At 48.7% G+C, this 14,503-nt stretch overlaps 1 protein-coding gene and 1 pseudogene across 1 annotated transcript in view; one reads left to right on the forward strand and one right to left on the reverse strand.

The window, feature by feature from the left end:
- Positions 1-7,028: 7,028 nt before the first annotated feature.
- Positions 7,029-7,265, reverse strand: LOC149872779 (U2 spliceosomal RNA; annotated as a pseudogene).
- A 344-nt stretch (positions 7,266-7,609) lies between these two features.
- ZNF451 (zinc finger protein 451) overlaps positions 7,610-14,503 on the forward strand; it is a 47,161-nt gene continuing 40,267 nt past the window's right edge. The window contains exon 1 of the mRNA XM_090034435.1: positions 7,610-8,020. Within this exon, the coding sequence (XP_089890561.1) occupies positions 7,943-8,020 (78 nt within the window). The 5' untranslated portion in view covers positions 7,610-7,942. The remainder of the gene's footprint in view (positions 8,021-14,503) is intronic.

A 14,503-nucleotide genomic window follows, 5' to 3' on the forward strand; every position in this document is an offset into this window, starting at 1 on the left:
TGTTTATTGGAGAGCCAACCGGAAAGGATGGGTTACTGGAACATTGTTTGAAGGTTATTTTTCCAGTCTGCTGCATTTGGAATTGAGGGCTTATTGTGACAGAAAAAATCTGCCTTTCAAAATTCTACTGTCTCTTGATAATGCTCCAGGACACCCCGCAAGTCTTGGTGACCTAGGTGCTGTTCTTGCCACAGAACACAACATTGCTCATCCAGCCCATGGATCAGGGCATTATTTGAGTTTTCAAGAGCTATTCTCTATGGAGGACCTTCAAGAAGTTTATCAATGAGAAGAAAGAAAAGGCAAACGTCAAAGAATTTTGGAAGGCATTTAACATCAACATGGCCATAGACATCACTGGAGATACGTGGAATGATGTTACACAGCAGTGCTTTAAGGGTGTCTGGAAAAACATCTGGCCTGCTGTTGTGAATGATTTCCAAGGCTTTGCTGCTGCTGAATTTATCAGTGATGCAAGGCATGAAATCATTGAGATGGCTAAGAGTGGACTTTGAGCAGGTCAACGAGGATAATATCGGGAGGAACTCTCAAATGAGGATCTTCTTGACCTGGATAGGGAGTGTCATGAAGAGGGAAAGCCCATGGAAGAAAATGAAAGGCCCTCCCCTCGAGTTCTTACGATGAAAGGCATGGCTGATGCGTTCAAACTTTTGGATAGTTACCTAGCTTTCTTTGATGAAAATGACCCCAATCATGAAAGAAGTGCTAAGGTTGTCAGGCTGATGAAGAAATCCAATGGCTGCTACACGGTGCTTTACAGGGAAAAGCAGCACTGCTCAGTGCAGTCTTCCTTGGACAAGTTCTTTAGGAAGCGGGACAGCACTATTTCGACTCAATCAACCAACTCTCTGCCCTCCACTTCTGGGGAAGAGCCAGCCATTTCCGAGGGAGAGTTATCACCTCCATCTTTTGATGTGTTCAACTGGGATGAAGACTTGCTGCCCATTGATGGATGGACTGAAGATTGTTACATGTCCACTTTGTATTTTTTTTATTATTTGACTTACAATGTAAATGAATAAATGTATTTATAATTCATTTTTGTAATGTAATTGTCACAGGGCACTAAGGTGCCTGCTTCTTTAGGGGCTGAAACTGAGTAGAGAGAGGGCCCTAGCAGTCAGGCAGGAACCCCACAGGTGCAGATTATTAGCCTGGACCTGCAGCCAGTCAGCTGACTGGAAGAGGCAGGGCCCTGGATACATATGTAACCCTAGCACTACTCCAAGAGGTACCCCCTCTCCAATTGAAGGGATCAAAGTAGGTGCACAAGCACTGTGGGAGGTCTAGGGACTCTCCTCCCCCATAGAGCAGAGCCAGACCACCAATGGGGACTTAACCATATACCTTTTAATGAGGGAACAATACTGGGAACATAACAGGCATAAACCAGGGGGTATAGTGGACACTACAATGCCCCAAGGAGGCAGGATTCAACAAAGGTTAGACACTTACAATCATTGACAAAAGACAGGGTTAACAAAATATAAAACACAAACAGCAGAGCAAACAATACTGGCTAGTGAAATGTAAAAAGGCACAAAATGTCAAATGACAAGGGAACTATAGGGCCTAGGTACCTGAAGAGGGAGAAAGTGGGGAAAACACAATGGCCTGTTTCCACTGCAAGAAGATTTGCTTTTTGTTAGCTTGCTCACCCCAACTGGGACTTGAACTCAAATCTCCCATATTATGGGCAGACACACTACCACACAGCCACCAATACTAACACTATTTTCAGCTGCTAGGGATCTTGACCTTTCCAGAGCCCCAGCCTCACATCAAGCTGCCTAGCCTCTGATCAGAGGAGCTGGAAGCAGAGCCAGGAACCTCTCAGGTCACTGCTCAGATGCTTGCTGGAGCTGGGGATCCTCTCCTGCTGGCTGCAGCTTCTCATAGGGGACCCTAGAGCCCAGTGGGGAGCCTCTCCTGCCAGCCACACGCCACACTGCTAAGGGTCCAACTGCTGCCTGCAGGTCCTGCTCCTTCAGGCTCTTCTGGGGCAACTGCTCCTACCCCACTGGCTCAGCTCTTTGAAGCTCCTTCCTTGTGGTCCCTCACTGGTCTCCCCTGAGTCAGCCACACTGCCCCTTTTATCCCCCTCCAGGTGACCCAAGGGGGCACGGCAGGTGAGGCTCTGCGGCTTCACAGGTGAGGAAAGGGAATCCCAAGTCCTCCAATAATCTTTTGCCCTTTCAAAACCCCTGGGCTAGGTCACTGCCAGCTAGCTCGTCACGCATATAAACCCCGGGACTGGGACTAGAGGGTCAGTACTCTGTCGGCAGCCAAAGGGGAAGGAGCCTGCAGGGAGGAATTGCCCAGAGATGTTGCAGATGCCTGATATGTTGCACGTAGGGCTAATGGGGCTCCAGGAGCTCACCAGGTACCCTGGCCTGCAAGGCATTTAGTGCCAGGGAGAAATTTGACTTGTTTAAGGGACAGAGCACACCCTGAACTGCTGGTGTTATGTTATAGCCCAGGGGCTCATTTTAATTGCTGTTTATAGACCAGTGGATTGGGCTGAGGCTACTGGGGAAGAAGGAGGCCTCACTGGGGAGGCTCACTACAGTGGGGGACCCCAAGACCAGGGGGTGTGATGACAAAAGGGTTGAGCCAGGGGTGTGGAGACAAAGGGGGTGAACAGACCCCAGCACCAGGGGGCACAGAGACAGAACTGCGGAGAGCCCAGTGATGACCGGAGGCCAAGCTAATTAAGGCCCCAGAGGGGCAATGTGTGACTACCATGCCCCAAGCCTTGCAGATGGCAAAGGGGTGGTTTTGGAGCCCGTAAGGCTTAGGGTGCCCTATGAGGCAACCATCTTTTGCAGGACCCAAAAGGCGTCCAAGAACCCACAGGGTTCAGTGGGGTCCATCAGGACTGTCCAAACAATCTTGAGAACACCCTCTCTATTCATAATAATTTCATAGATTTCATAGATTTCATAGACATTAGGGCTGGAAGGGACCTCGGGAGATCATCGAGTCCAGCCCCCTGCCCAAAGGGCAGGAAGTCAGCTGGGGTCATAGGATCCCAGCAAGATAAGCATCCAATTTACTCTTGAAGGTGTTCAATGTAGGTGCTTGAACCACCTCCGCTGGCAGACTGTTCCAGACCTTGGGGGCTTACCACCCGCTTTGGGCTGCATTCCCAAGCAACCCGACTCCAAGAAGACCCGGTCCCGGCGCGCCGGGGGCCGCTACCGGCCTCACACTGTCCAACAAGACATGGCAGAAGAGAAAGAGGGTGCCCGTTGGGCAGGACTGGCATGGTCAAGAAGCCCTAGGAGTATCATGGCCATCCTTGGGGACCCCATCCCCTGACAATAAATAAAGTATTGGTTGAAAAAGGTTGCATTTGGTGCCTTTGGTGTCATAAACGTGAGGTCCAAGGAACACAACCCCTATTATTTCCTATGGGAAAATTCACCTCAAGTTGCGCGAATTTCCAGTACACGAAGTTTCTCAGGAACACAATATATGCATAAGTCGGGGTTCTACTGTATAGGAATGTATTAAGTAACATCAAGAGAAACAGGTTAAAGCAGCTGAAAAATCCTTGGTGTCAGCGGTTTGTTGAAGATTTGCAGATGGCTGTTATGCAAAAGATAAAAGCAAAGACTTGATGGTCCCCATCCCTGTTTCGCAAGAAGGGTCCTCAAGGCTGCCATGGACAGAGGACATACCAGCAGCCTGTCTCATGTACCCCACCAAGGGGAGCTGTGGGCCTCAAAATCCCACCTCCAGACCATCAACACCTAAGAGAGAGCCTCAGAAGTGAAGATTGCATCCTGGACAGATGTACTTTGACTCTGATGACAGCCCTAGGATTGGTAGATATAGAATTGTTTGTATTGTGGCTTTTTGTTATCACTCTGTATCAATAAACTCGCCTATTATCAACTGGCATGTGTTGTGGTCAGTCTGAGGGTTGTGCTCACCTGGAACAAAGGTATAGGGGCTGGTTCCTAAAATTCAGCCCAACAATTGGCCACTTAGCTGGGACACAAGGGCAATAACCTGACCGATCAGGGAATCTGTTGGTACAGAGTGAGTCTTTCTAGAGGGGTTAGCTAAGACTTGTAGTAAGGTAGAACTGTATGGTAATTGTGACTAAGGTTGTAAGTTTTGTGAAGGAGACTTTGTTTGCCTAGGTCAGGCAGAGTAATGGACATGGTTACATGCTGTGGTCCACTTGGGATTAAGTAAGAACCTCCTGTTGTGTTTGCAATAGGAAGCTAGAGAGCAGAGAAAGTCATCTCTCTGCTGGAAAGGCTGTGTGAATGAGCAAGGCCCTTTTGACTCTAAGGTCCCTGGGAAGGGTTACAGTCTTTTGTGTTTGGTTTCAAGAGCAGTTTTGTGTGTTTTCTGTAAGGTGTAGGTTACAGGTACAGGTTATGGCAAGGCAGACAGTGCTGCTTCAGAGAGACCAGAGACAGCTAGAAAAACATTACATTATTCAGTTTAAGATCAAAGCAGAAACCTCCCAAGGATGTGCACTAATGTCTTAGATCATACATAAAATTTTAAAAAAGTAGCCAAAAGATAGTTTCATTAGTCATATAGCCATTATAGTGAAAGTTATATCTCTTATTCAGATTCCTAAAACAAAATATCATGTTCTTGAATACCTCCAATAACTTGAGTGCCTCTAATACCTCAGTGTCAGTCATTCCTACACCTGAGTCAATATTACTACACCTGAGCTAAGGGGTTTAGCGCAAGCTAAAAGCAGTCTGGAGGGCTGTGAAATAGAAGAGAGACATTACCAGGAATGGCCGACAGATAACAACATAGCAAATGAAAGGATAGTTTGAACAGTGGAACAGCAAGACCATTAAAAAAGAGTCTCATTAATACCTGTGAAGCAAAGGGAGATTAGCAGGCCTTAGATGGATTATAACCAGAGATCCTGGCTTTCTCTGCTAAAAAAAGCCCAAAATCCTTTTTTTCCTGAGATTAAAATGAAATCCCACTATGTAAATAGGTAGCAGTTGAACTAAATGTTTTGTTGATATATTTACAATTTTAAAGTAATTTGGAAGCCTACCAGTGCCTCAATCATTCATAATAAAATGAATTCTAAATACCTATATATTTTGGCAGTTGATTTTTTTTTATCATGGAAAATCAGAAATCCCCCTGCCCCCTTCACTCACCAAGACACAGGTCCAGTTGTGGCTGTCTCACTTGCTACTTCGTGGCGCTGAGCAGCCCGGATATGTAGGTGCCCTGCACCTGCCAGTGCCATTGCCCTTCTGGTGCCCCTTACTCCTGAAGCCCAGCCCTGCTGGTACCCCATCACTCCTGACCTGCTGCTCCTAATGTGTGAGGAAGGGGGTGGGTATGTGGGGAAGTGGGGGGCATGGGCACAGGTAACACATTGGGGGGCACAGACATCAGCAGGGTGAGGGGGAGGCATGTGGCCCCCAGATTTCTATACCCACAGCAAGATGTGGGGCTGCAGCCAGGCCAGACCAGCTCCATGCAGGAGCTGCCTCTGCAGTTCAGCAGGTGGGAACCAGAGTGGGAGGGAGCGCCACACTGCCATGTCTGCCAAGGTGAGATGCATCAGCGCAGACTTGTGCACCTTGCTGCTGGGCGGGCAGGGGGTGCCTCACCTTGGCAGCCATGACAGTGCAGCACTCCCTCGTGTGTTGGGTCCCCCCTGCTGAGCTGCAGAAGTGGCTCCTGCCTGGAGCTGGTCTGGCTTGGCTGCAGCCCCATGCCCTGCACCCCACTGTGAGTGCAGAAATCGTGGGGGGCACATACCCCCCACCCAATGCATTTCTTCATAGACTTTCCCAGAGGGAGCTGTGGGAGCTACTTTCCCACCATGCTGCCTGGTTGCCACCTGCATGTGCACATTTGTGTGGCACCTGCTATGCCCCACTCCCCGCAGTCCCAAGCAGCTCCTTGCAGGCTGAACTCTGTCATTCTGCAAGGGGAAACCTGTGTTTCCCGGTTTTTTTAAAGGTGATATTTCTGCAGCAAGCAGAAAACCTGGGTCCCTGATTATAATAAGTCATTTGAATTCCTCAGGGGTGCCCGCACAGAAAGGCCACTGCTTCTCCCAGGCAGGTGGGTTTCAAGTTTGGGTGGAACAGGAATGAAAGAGAGGCGCTGACCACTGGGAGCATCTAGGATTCTGAGGGGGGGGGTGCAGATGGTGAGGCACATCCTCCCATGTATCACAACTCCTGTTTTTTTCCTGGTAAAAAGAAATGAGAAGATTTACTAGTATGCCAGGGGCCAAGGGCTGCCTCATTCAGTTTAAGACCGAAGCAAAAACAAATATCATTTCTTTGGAAGGAGTAAAAAGAAGTTTGCAGGGTCAGCAGGAGTGAGAAGCAGCCAGCAGCATGGCAGAGCAAAGGCTAATTGGGCTGGTGGCACAATGAGGCCACTACAAAGGAGAGAGGGCCATTAACACCCAGGTAATGAAGCCCCTACAAGAGCTCCCAGGGTAGTAACAAGGTGTGAAGTCAAGCGACACCCTCAGCGCCGCCTGACTACAGCCACTGGCACCACGGCCAGACAGTTGTTTCAAAACTGTAGGTGGTGGCTAAGCACATGGCAGTGGGTCCTGCTAGCGCTGGGGCCACAGGGAGCCCAGCAGGCTGAGGGCACATCCCTGCCGGCCGCAAGCTGAGCCCCTCATCTAGCATTGCCAGGTGGCAAGTATGAAATTATCCAAAAGGAAGCTCAAAATTATCATATTTGCTGAAAAACTACCATACGCTGAAAAAAAAACTGTGCAAACAAGTCTTATTTACTTCTCACTCACTCATCGGCGATTTATAGTATGCAATAGAACTGGGTCCTCAAAGCTGAAGCATTTCTTTATTTTGAAGCAAACATCATATGAAAGTGCTGATGGCAAATCTGAAAGTCAGGTTTTGTATATGCTGCATCAGTTAAGTGCCTCAAAAATTACCGGATATTTTGAACACTTGATAGTCTTGATCGTACAAGGGGTGAAATTATCGTGTAAGGTTTTTTTTCCCCGTTTTTTTTGCATCGGTCCTGGAAGCACTGTAATACCAGGTCAATGCATGGAGTGGATGGAGCAAGCTCCGGTTCCACCACCAAACACCAAAAAGAATCTGCTCAATATAGACCTCCGATGGAGGACATATCAGAGACAATCACCTGCCTTGGGGAGCCCGCCTACGTGGTCACGCTGCTTCCCCTGCCAGGTAAGTACATGGTGCTTCCATCATACTAGTCTAAAGCTAAAAGTCTAAGTACAGTAACTGTCATTGCCCTCACCCTGCCAGCACCTCTCACTGCGCAGGCGCGGGGGGCGAGACCGGGCACGCGGCTCTGCCGCCCGCTCCTCCCATTCCATTGCAGCGGAGGGGGTGACGCATGACCCCGCCTGCGCGCGGCCTCAGACCCGCCCTTCCCCATTCAAGGTGGGCATTACAAGACGCCTTCCCTGCGGCCACAACCCCAAACCACTTCCTGCCCCACCACCAGCTGGGCCGCAGCTCCTTTAAATATTAACCGCTGCCAATTGCAGACGCGAACGGGTGGGGTTTCCTGCTGGCATCAGCTCCTGCCCCGCCCCCTCGTACCGCGCAGGCGCCTCGAACGTCAGAGCCAGGCACGTGGCTAACGAGCCGCTCGGTGGGGGCAGGGCCTGGCGCTTCCAGTAGCCTCCGCGCGACCCGCTGGCGGGGTTGCTTTTTCCTGCTGTTAGAGGCGGGTCGCGCCGCTTTGCTGCGGTGATGCGGCGGGAGACGCCCCGCGCCGTGTCCTAGCAACCGGCCTCCGGCGCTTTGAAAACCGCTGCCGTGGGGGCGGGGGTTGACACTTGCCGCCCCCTGCGTCCCCGGGCTCGGGGCGGGGCCTCCCCCGGGATCGCGTCGTGCCTGCGCGCGCTGCGGGGCGGGCCCTGCAGCTCGGCCGCGTCCAGGCGATGGAGGCCGCGGGCCCCGCCCGGGCCCCGAAGCGCGAGGCGCCGGCGGAGAGCGAAGAGGACGTGCAGTTCGTCAGCGTGAGTCCTGCCGCCAGGGCCTGGGCCCCAGTCTCCCATGCTGGTGTCCCTCAGTCCTGACCCGCAGCCCACTGTTTCCCCGTCCCCCCCCCCCAGCTCTGCCAGAGGGGCCCCCAGCTGACCCCATCCCACTCGTGCAGTAGCTGCTGCAGCAAAACTGGTCTGGCCCCTGCACAGGCTGGAAGGGGGAGGAGGAGAGGCCTGTGGCACCCAGCCTTCCCTGGGCTGGGGCTGCAAAGCTGCACCATGCTAGGCAGCCTGGTCCTGGCCCCTCCTGCCCCCACCAGCTTCCTGGCTGCTCCACCCCAGCAAGCATGGGCACCAGGTCCTGTGCCAGCCCTGCCATGCAGCTCTCTCCCCCGCCCCTTCCTGCTATCTTTCTACCCTGCCGCAGCTCATGACTCTTTGAAATTGTCTTCAGACCCACTTCTGAGTCATGACCCATGAGTTGAAAAACACTGCTCTAAAGCAACATCTGTGTCAGTCCAGATACTGTGAAAGTGTAGCCCCTTCCTCACCCTCTCCTCCCTTCCCCTCTTCTGCGCATGCTCCCCAGGCTTGTGTTTCATTTGCTGCGAAAGAAAAAACCAGGTCCTTGCCAGGAGCTGCAGGGCTTGGGAGAAAGAGATCGGTAGTGACAGGGCATTGTTGACTTGAGGCCATGGTTCTGCTGAGTTCTGTGCAGGTTCAGACAGGTGGGGCCTGAGGGCTTCATGGAAGCTTGAGAATTGCAGTGAAGCTGGTTGTATTGGAGATTTCTTGCCTCAGGTAGGAGCAAATGACTGAGGGGAGGAGCCAGGTGAGCAAAGTTGTCAGGCAGGTGCATGGAAAAACTGGACAGTGCCCTAGGACGGCGGTAGCAGCTGTAATCCTACAGGGTATATTTCTTTGTTTGTAGAATAAAGTGTTCCCTGGGATGCCAGAACTTGGCTCTGTGGTGCTACCTGCTGAACAGAGAAAATTACTAGGTTTTATCATATTTACTTGAATCCAAGATGAGGGGTTTTTCCCCCAGTCAGCCTGGGAGTTGGGGAGGGAACGCTTTATCTTGGATTTGAACACTAGCTTGGGGTAGGTGACAGCTTAGCTCCAACTTTGACTTTGGGCCCCTGACTGAAGATGAAGCTGAGCCACGGTAGGGGAGGAGGAGCATGGGGAGACTTGAGAGTGGGGGACCTGCAGACTACCTCTCCCACCCCTTTCTCCCCCATGGTTGTGGCTGAGCCTGCCCCTCCTATCCCCTGCTCCCCTTCCCTTCTGCTCTAGTTCCTTTAGCCGCAATCTTGCCAGACTGCTGCTGACTGCCCCAGAGGACCAGAACTGGAGCTGGAGGGAGCAGGGGGTGGGAGTGGCAGGGTTGGGCTAGGGCCTGGTATGCTGGGCTGCTGGTGGAGCCCTGGAGGAGAACAGCTGCGGCAAGAAGTTTGCTTATGAGGGAAATGGGGTGTGGATAATTTTGCATTTATGTCGGTCTCGCTATTGTCAGTAACACAGTACAGTAGTGGAAGGAGACAAGAATGGTGGGATGACTTAGTTATCAGGGAAGCTGCTTGAGAACAAGCTGTACACAAACAAAATTTGAATAAGGGAATTGTGCATCTGCAGGGGGATGAAGGACTGTGGGAGGAAGCTGTACATAAAATAACAGTTCAGCTTTACAGTGAATTGTGCAGACTTTTAATGAGTCTGTTCTGTAATTACCCTTGTTCTCACTCTTTGAGTGAGGATATAGTCTCCATGTTCACATGATAATGTTTGGTATGATGGAAACTAACTGGTAATAGATGACAGGCTTCCAACTACTACACTAGTTGATTATTGTAGAGAGGGGAAAAACTTGTTTCATTACCATCTGCCTGCTTTAAAGCCCTGGTAAGTGTGGTGACTGTGGACCTTTAGTCCCAACAGTTTGGTGGGAAGATTGATTCCTTAATACCAAGCTAATAAGCAATCGCTTCAATCACTGTGCTTTCTAATGAATGCAAGCGAATGGCAGGTGGGTTAGTGCCCTGACTTCATCCCAGGACTGGGTTCAGGGGGTCCTTTCAGGACAGGCAGACTGCACAAGGCTTCTCAGGGGCAGCTCTGTATTAGGACTTCCCTGAAAGCAGCATGATCCATGATAGGTGACAACAGCAGACTTAGGTGGTACAACATGTCTGTCTCCCCCCTCCCTCCTGCTACCCTTTCACTATACCATTTTCACTTAAAGAAAAAGTGCTACAGCAGGCCTGGGTTTCACACCTCAGTTGTTTAGTGGCAGAGCTCACCTTCTGGTGCTCCATAGGTTGGTACTTGAGGCAGGGAAGAATGCTTTTCTCTGTTGTAGGCTGTCAGCGGGATAGGTGGGCAATTAGTATATGAAGATCTTTTTTTTTCTTTGACCTAGTTACCATTACTAGGTGTTAAACTAGGAAATGTTGCTGACCAGGAAGTGAATGATGGCTTATTAATTAAGCCTAAAACTTAATATTAAATAAAAGTAATAGATCTGTGATTCACTTGAAATGATTAGTAATGGTGAAAGTAAATTTTAAAGTATGACATATTCTGTATCTTTATTGGCCATTACTTTTAAAAGTTCACCAGAGTCTTGATTTTATAATATATTTGGCCTATACATAAGGTGGGTTGTTCCATACAGAATAAATTAGAAACAGTATGAAATATTTCAGAAGTTGGGAGTATTGTTTCTGAAATTGTACTTTGTGTATGCTCTAGACTGATATACTGAAGACTCCTTTACTGCATTTATCATTGGGCTGATAAGATTCCTGTATACAGACTACCCTACCCAACAGAAGATGGTATTGCATTGTAGAAATTATTTTAATCAATTAAAAAATACAATTATTTACGATGGAAAGTACAATTAGTCAGGTTTTTTGTGGTCTCTGTTACTGGGCCAACTACATAGTTCGGAGGCAACACTGGACATCATTCAGTTAGTCCAGTAAAAACTACCACACAAAAACTTCATCTCTCATGCATTTCCTGCACCATCATGGCTACAACAGGACTCCAACCTTAAATTAATGTAACAGGAATAAGAGAAAAACGTGTCTAGTTGGAGGATTTTATGATATAGTATAACCTCATAAATCCACTTTTCAGAATTCTCAAAAATCTGGCACTTTTTAAAAATATACTCCATCAGGGATTAGTGGCTGCATGCAGAGTGGCGGTGCAGGGTGGTGGATGGTGACATGGGCAACTGGTGCCAACTTAGTTTCACTGTGGGGGGGTTCCCCCGTGGCCAGTCTTGCTGCCCAGGGGTGTTCCCTTCTGGGATTGGCTGCAGGTCCTTCTGGGATTGGCCAGCGCCTGCAGGGGGGGCACTGATGCTTTCACCAGCACCCCTGCCCATTGCCTGAGAGGCGAGCGCAGCCAGTCAAGGGGTCCGTCGGCGTTCAGGGTGCACGTGCAGCCCCTATGCATTGCCACTGGATGGCAGTGACAACATGTGTGTTTCAAAGCAGAGTAGTGAGATAAGATTTTTTTTTTTTTTGTGACTAATCATGCTTTCCCTTAAAAGGCTGTATTGGACCCACATACAAGGCTCCCCTTGGTTACTGGGCAAGCTCAAGCTATTGTTTATAGTAGGGGTGCACCGATAGAGATTTTTGGAACTGATACCAATAGCCAGCTTTTAAGGAGACATATTGGCCGATACTGACCCAGTGTCCGATACAGCTACGTGGTGGAAGGGGCATGTGGGGGAAAGGAAGGGGCATGTGGGGGGAAAATCAAGGCTTCTGCATTGAGGGAGGGAGTAGGGCTGGGCAGGTGCTGCCCAGTTGGGGTGGTGCAGGGCGTGGGATGGAGCCGTGGCTTGTCTGGGGGGTGGGGCAGCTCTCGCTGCTGTGCATACCCTGGGAGGGCATGGTGGGGGGCATGTGCCCTGGATCTGCATGGTGCAGGTGGGGCAGGCTTTGGCTGTGGGCTGGGGTAGTGCTGGGCAGGCAGCAGTGCTAGGAGGGGGCTCTGGGGAGGCCTGCAGCTACCCCAGAAATTACTGTAGCCTCCCCATAACCCCCCTCCCACTGCCGCTGCTGCACACCCTGCATAGATCCAGGGGCACAGGGGCCCCTCCAGGAAGAATGGTGGGAGCAGCAGCGGGAACTGCCAGATTTGCAGACAAGCTGCCCTCTTCCCCAACCCCCCCTTCCCACACTGGATGAGCTGCAGCTCCATCCCATGCTTCCCCTGCCCCCCCGGCTGGGCAGTACCTGCCACAGCTTCACTCCCTCCTCAATGTGGGGTTGTTGATCTGCACCCCGCCCTTCCCCTTCCACCATAACACGCTTACCAGCTGCACACAGCTCTCTGCTGCTAGCTGTGCTCACTGCCTATGTGCTGCTGTGTGCATGCACAGACTGTTTATCAGCCATGTTAGGCCAATTTCTGATATAGACAGTTTTCTTTATATTGGTGCCGATTTCCAATATCAGACTGATGTATTGGTGCACTTGTAGTTTTATAGCTCTGGTTACTCTGAGACAGTCCACAAGCACAAACTGTTTAGTACGCCATCTAGAACAGTGGTTCCTAACATTTTTAGACTCAAGAAACCCCTTGGTAGACTTGAGGAACCCCTCAGAAAATAACACCCCTTAGTTTTTCACTTGTTTCTTTACTTTCAGCTTAGCGTGCCCTCGCACCAAGTGCAGCATATTTATGCCCAGAAGAGGCATTGCATTATTTTTACCCGGCTCACCCAATGCCTAATATAGATCAGGCACTTCAGTGAGACTATTTGGTGTTTTTATCTAGAGGATTAAATCAGTTATTTGATAAAAATGCTCTAAAGCCCTGCTGAATCGCCCAATCTGTACAGACTCTGAGGAGCCAGGTTGAACTAACGTGCTTCTCTTTCTTGGGTTTTTTTTCCTTCATGTCTGTCGGCACCCTTAATGGCCATCTTACTGAGAGAGAGATGCATGGCACTCCTGCCTTGCACATTGTTTACTTTGAATAAATTATATGAATCATGATTTAAGTAAGGATAACCATAAGTTCTTGAATATGAACTTGTTCTTGAATAGCCTTGAGCAGTATTCAAGATCTTTATTATGCATAATTCCTATATAGGCAGTCCTTGACTTACAAGGGTTCGAGTTACAACGTTTCACACTTACAATGTTTATAAATTGACACTGTTTGAGTGTTTATGATGTCAATTTTGACTTTACAATGTTTGATCCGATGTGATGCCACTCCAGTGAACAAGTTCTAGAACGTGAATACCCCTGTGTTGTTTTAAATTTAGATGTTCTACTGGTAACTGAAATTCTGGCCAGTTAACTTAGTAGCTTGGCAGCATAGAAGAATGTGATAGTGTCGCTTTTGTAAGTCTCCATAACCAGCTTGTGGAAGTAGTAGATTTAAGGAGGAGGGAATCATAAACTTATTTCCCACATTAAGCACTGAAGATTGTTAAGTAATTAAGAAGGATGTTTGTAATACCTCTGTTCCCTCACTCTTAACTGTTCTGATGGGTAGCTTTTTGGTTCTAGACTGACTTTTGCTTTGGATTGTATTTCATTGGTTAGTGTGTCTAGCATTCCAGCTCTTCATAAGAAACTGTTCCCTTAATACAGTGGAAGTAAGCAGGAGTTGTTTAAATAACAGGGCTCCTTAACAGTAAACAGATATGAATTAGGCATGTCATGTTTTCGGGTCCACAGGACTTCCAAGGGATCTGGAAATTCAAGGGTGGTAAAGCAGGGATGGTGCTGGTTACCAAAATTTGGAATTTAGTCCTGTTGAAGATATTTTGGTGTCGGGGAGCGAGCAACAGGTGTGTTGTCATCACCCGTTCCTCCTCTCCTAGTTTCATCTGGATCTGGCTTGTGAGGAGGGTTGAACTCGACACCCTTGCCCTTAAACATCACAGACATAATTTAAAAATGGGAGTAGAGAGTGGAAAGTAAACAGATGAGAAATAAAATTAGTGATCTCAAACTGGTATCATGAATTGACATTTATATTGAGAGAGAAATGTGTGAGCAATAGAGAAGAGAAATGAAGGAGATGTGGTCTGCAAGTGGTCCAAGTATAAAGGAAAATTTAGATTGCATACAAAATAGAAAGTTTTTTCCGGCGGGGTGGTTAGATACTGGGGCAGATTCCAGGTGGGGTGGAATCACTGTCACTGGAAGCAGAGATGTGGGTTTCCTGGAAAATTTTACAGTGCTCTAAATAGAACGTGATCTGGTTTAGCGTGTTTATTTGACTTGTATTTAGTAGAAAACTAAAAAAGTACCCCCGTGTTAATTTTGTGTGCCAATAGCCACAAATATTTGAACTGAAATATCTGATTTAAAAAATTGAATACAGCATACTTAATGTAGTTTAAATGTTATATTCAGAAGTTTATGTAGACAGAAACTATTTGTATTGGAATATTTGTAAAAATATAAAGACAATACAGAATGCCATGTATTTCCCTTACAGTTTTTGTTTAAATTTAAGAAAAAAGGG

Source organism: Crocodylus siamensis, chromosome 1, assembly GCF_052110815.1.
Source record: "Crocodylus siamensis isolate JL-2025a chromosome 1, ASM5211081v1, whole genome shotgun sequence".
Classification (NCBI taxonomy): Eukaryota; Metazoa; Chordata; order Crocodylia; family Crocodylidae; genus Crocodylus; species Crocodylus siamensis.